The sequence below is a fragment of the Entelurus aequoreus genome, linkage group LG09 (assembly GCF_033978785.1).
Source record: "Entelurus aequoreus isolate RoL-2023_Sb linkage group LG09, RoL_Eaeq_v1.1, whole genome shotgun sequence".
NCBI lineage: Eukaryota > Metazoa > Chordata > Actinopteri > Syngnathiformes > Syngnathidae > Entelurus > Entelurus aequoreus.
In genome coordinates, this window is record NC_084739.1 from 11,835,586 (window position 1) to 11,840,349 (window position 4,764).

At 35.7% G+C, this 4,764-nt stretch overlaps 2 protein-coding genes across 4 annotated transcripts in view; one reads left to right on the forward strand and one right to left on the reverse strand.

Moving 5' to 3' along the window:
* Positions 1-213: 213 nt before the first annotated feature.
* LOC133657115 (2-oxoglutarate dehydrogenase-like, mitochondrial) overlaps positions 214-4,764 on the reverse strand; it is a 105,188-nt gene continuing 100,637 nt past the window's right edge. For 2 of the 3 annotated variants that reach the window (XR_009827229.1, XR_009827230.1), the window contains one exon: positions 215-495. The gene's annotated coding sequence lies outside the window, so the exon portion shown is untranslated. Of the gene's footprint in view, positions 496-4,764 lie in introns of all 3 variants that reach the window. The other variant, XR_009827228.1, reaches the window with a different exon arrangement.
* Positions 1,484-4,764, forward strand: part of chata (choline O-acetyltransferase a) — a 23,334-nt gene continuing 20,053 nt past the window's right edge. The window contains exon 1 of the mRNA XM_062058059.1: positions 1,484-1,556. Coding sequence (XP_061914043.1) covers positions 1,532-1,556 — 25 coding nt within the window. The 5' untranslated portion in view covers positions 1,484-1,531. The remainder of the gene's footprint in view (positions 1,557-4,764) is intronic.

Genomic DNA, 4,764 nt, shown 5'->3' on the forward strand with positions numbered 1-4,764 from the left:
ATATATATATATAGAGAGAGAGAGAGAGAGAGAGAGAGAGAGAGAGAGAGAGAGGAGAGAGAGAGAGAGAGAGAGAGAGAGAGAGAGAGAGAGAGAGAGATATTACAATACATTTAATGTATGAATGACATAATGAAATAAGGCTTGACTAAATGATTTAATTCAATAAAATCACATTTACTCAAGAGCGAGAGCAAACTTCATCATCTGGTGGCCCTTCAGGGGCCCTAAAATGATCGTTTTTCTTTCAGGAGTGCCGATGTTTTTAATGCATGTTCCTAAAAACAACAAAAAACTCTTCTCATATAGAAGATCCGTGGCTAGCACTTTTGCAGCGGATTTCAAAAAACAGCATTAGATTTCTCAAAACAGTAGAATGCTTCTGTCGTGTAGAGGATCTTTGACTGACATGTTCTTTTCCAATGGGTCTTCAAAACAGCAGAGCACTCCTGTTACATTTAGATGATATTCCACGAGCTGTTTTCCAGAAAATTCCTAAAAATAGCAAAGCACTCTTGTCATATATAGAAGATCTCTGACTAGCATTTTGCATGAGGTGCTTAAAAAGCAGAGCACTCCAGTTACATTTATAGGATATTTGACTTGTATGTTTCCATAAAATTCCCAAAACTAGCAGAGTCCAATATAGAGGATCTTTGACTAGCATGTTTTGCTGAAAATTCCTAAAAATAGCAGAGCATTCATATCATACATAGGATTTTTAACTAGTAGTTTTGCAATAGGTGCTTAAAATAGCAGAGTACTCCTGTCATATATAGAGGATCGTTGATGAGCATTTTTGCAGAAAATTCCTAAAAATAAATAAATAAAACGTAGACGATCTTTGACTAGCATTTTGGCCCAAAAAAATCCTAAAAATAGCAGAACACTCCTGTCGCATATAGAGAGGATTTCTGGCGAGCAACTTGGTAGAAAACTCCTATAAAGGATACAAAGAAAGAAAAACAGCAAAGCACTCCTGTCACATATAAAGGATCTTTGAATAGCATTTTGGCAAAAAATAACCCTTAAAAATAAATAGCAGAGCACTCCTGTCACATATAAAGGAGCTTTGACTAGCAGTTTGGCAAAAAATTCCTAAAAGAAAAAGTTAATAGCAGAGCACTCTTGTCACATAAAGGAGCTTTGACTGCAATATTTACTGTATTTTGATCATTTTAATCATTTTCAGGACTGATTTTTTTCACGCATTGATTTCTGTTTCCACAGCAGCGCACGTCTGACTTCTGGCAACATGTGGTGTTCCTACTTCAGGAATCAAACACGAGTGTGTTTTCTAATCATGGCAGACTTGGTAACAAATGAGGGTTCTCAACCTTATACTTTTGAAGCTGAATATACAGCTGCTTATAGAAGTAATCACAAAGGAAGAGTGAGACGTTGGAGCAGACGGAAGCCGGGAGAGTGAGGTGACAGCGATTTCAATATGGAACTTGGAGACAAGCTATTTCGACATAAATGGAGTGCTTACCCAAAATCAACAGGAAATGTATCCAGCCAGCTGGACCAGATGAACAACTCTCCATTGAGTAGAGGTAGGAATTTGTAGGCATCTCGAGATTCGATTACCATTACGAAAAAATTTCTAAAAAACGTTTGTCTTTTTGTCTCTTATAATGATTGTGAACGATAAGCAACATAAAAATAAAAAATAAAGTGCAGTTCAATCCCTTTGGTGTATGACTTTATAACTTTATCAATGACCACCATTGGTTAAAACAAAGGTTTTACGGTACTGTATGTCAGAGCCTTGTGCTGACGTTAAATACATAATAAGGCAATTAAGGAAAAAGTGTTGAAGAGTTGAAGCTGTAATAGCTGCAAAATTATTGAACCCTATGGGTTGGGAATGGGATGGCACTTCAAGTTCATATGTGAGTCAAGGCAGGTGGCCAAACACTTTTGGCAATATAGCGTATCTTTATCATACTTGCACTGACACTTGCTTGCATCATACCGACAGCCATCAGACTGTATAATGCATATGTTCCTTTTTGACTGTACTTAAATGTATAATAGACTGTATTTATGTTATTCACATGTGAATAATGCTGTATAATAGACTCTATTTATGTTATTCACATGTGAATAATGCTGTATAATAGACTGTATTTATGTTATTCACATGTGAATAATGCTGTATAACAGACTGTATTTATGTTATTCACATGTGAATAATGCTGTATAATAGACTGTATTTATGTTATTCACATGTGAATAATGATGTATAATAAACTGTATGTATGTTATTCACATGTGAATAATGCTGTATAATAGACTGTATTTATGTTATTCACATGTGAATAATTCTGTATAATAGACTGTATTTATGTTATTCACATGTGAATAATGCTGTATAATAAACTGTATGTATGTTATTCACATGTGAATAATGCTGTATAATAGACTGTATTTATGTTATTCACATGTGAATAATGCTGTATAATACTGTATTTATGTTATTCACATGTGAATAATGCTGTATAATAGACTGTATTTATGTTATTCACATGTGAATAATGCTGTATAACAGACTGTATTTATGTCATTCACATGTGAATAATGCTGTATAATAGACTGTATTTATGTAATTCACATGTGAATAATGCTGTATAATAGACTGTATTTATGTAATTCACATGTGAATAATGCTGTATAATACTGTTTTTGTATTATTCACATGTGAATAATGCTGTATAACAGACTGTATTTATGTTATTTACGCGTGAATAATGCTGTATAATAGACTATGTTATTCACATGTGAATAATGCTGTATAATAGACTATGTTATTCACATGTGAATAATGCTGTATAATAGACTGTATTTATATTATTCACATGTAAAAATACCTAAATGGTTATTGTCTATTGTGAGCGAACTGTGGTGCTGAATTTCCCCCAGGGATCAATAAAGTAGTTTCTATTCTATTCTATTCTATTCTATTTGCACCAGGAATTTGCCTTCAGACGGACACGCCCGATCTCAGCATGACTTTATGTTGGAGCAGCTTTCTTTGACAAGACACGAAGGAGATACATTTACATGTACAAACGTCACACACAGCTTCATTGCGTCATCGTTCATGTCCGCCATGGGCTATTTCTGATGTTGGCATTTGACCGTGGTGGTTTTTGGGGGGATTTTGTATGGTGGTTAGAAATTAATACTTTGGCAATTGCACAAGATTACACGGGTGATCTTGAATCTCCTGAGCTTGCCCTCCAAATCAGGTCAGAACAGCAAAAAAATAAAAGTCGACCCAGCAACACAGTTAGTGCAGGGGCCCTGGCTCCGCCCCCCTAGGAAGTTTACCTGTGGGTGTGTTTTAGTTGAGGCCCTGAACACGACATTATGTTCACCAGGGAAATAAATGGGATTATGATTATAAATGTGTTCTCCTGCTAATGTGACGTAACAGGCCGTCTAAAAATAAACAAGAACATTTTGATCCCCTTATTTTTTGCGTGTGTGTTGGATTTGCTGACAGTCATTGGCTGGATTGTATGTGTCCGTCACACAAAAGACCACACAGTAAAAGACATGCTGAACTATTTTGCCTTAAACAATTATATATATATTTTTTAAACGTATTATCATTGTTATTTTTAAAAGTAGTAGTATGTATGTATTTCAATGTTTAGAATATTAGAAGAATGTAAAACTTTATTTCATTTCCTAGTAAAATCCTTAGTATATATACAGTCATATATACTATATAGTACAACTCTTATTTGTTTGAGATAGAGTGATTGGAGCACATGTCACAAAAAACATTCATGAAGTTTGGTTCTTTTAGGAATTTATTATGGGTCTACTGAAAATGTGAGCAAATGTGCTGGGTCAAAAGTATACATACAGCAATGTTAATATTTGTTTACATGTCCCTTGGCAAGTTTCACTGCAATAAGGTGCTTTTGGTAGCCATCCACAAGCTTCTGCTTGAATCTGACATCACATGGACAAAGATAAGACCTTCTGGAGGAGAGTTCTGTGGTCAGATGAAACAAATATGGAGCTGTTTGGCCACAATACCCAGCAAAATGTTTGGAAGAGAAAAGGTGAGGCCTTTAATCCCAGGAACACCACTCCTCCCGTCAAGCATGGTGGTGGTAGTATTATGCTCTGGGCTTGTTTTGCTGCCAATGGAACTGAAAGCTTTACAGAGAGTAAATGGGACAATGAAAATTCTTCAGGATAACCTAAAATCATCAGCCCGGAGGTTGGGTCTTGGGCGCATTTGGGTGTTCCAACAGGACAATGACCCCAAAAACACGTCAAAAAGTGGTAAAGGAATGGCTAAATCAGGCTAGAATCAAGGTTTTAGAATGGCCTTCAATGTGTGGACAATGCTGAAGAAACAAATCCATGTCAGAAAACCAACACATTTAGCTGAACTGCACCAATTTTGTCAAGAGGAGTGGTCAACAATTCAACCAGAAGCTTGTGGATGGCTACCAAAAGCGCCTTATTGCAGGGAAACTTGCCAAGGGACATGTAAGCAAATATTAACATTGCTGTATGTATACTTTTGACCCAGCAGATTTGCTCACATTTTCAGTAGACCCATAATAAATTCATAAAAGAACCAAACTTCATGAATGTTTTTTGTGACCAACAAGTATGTGCTCTAATCACTCTATCACAAAAAAATAAGAGTTGTAAAAATTATTGGAAACTCAGGACAGCCATGACATTATGTTCTTTACAAGTGTATGTAAACTTTTGACCACGATATATTCA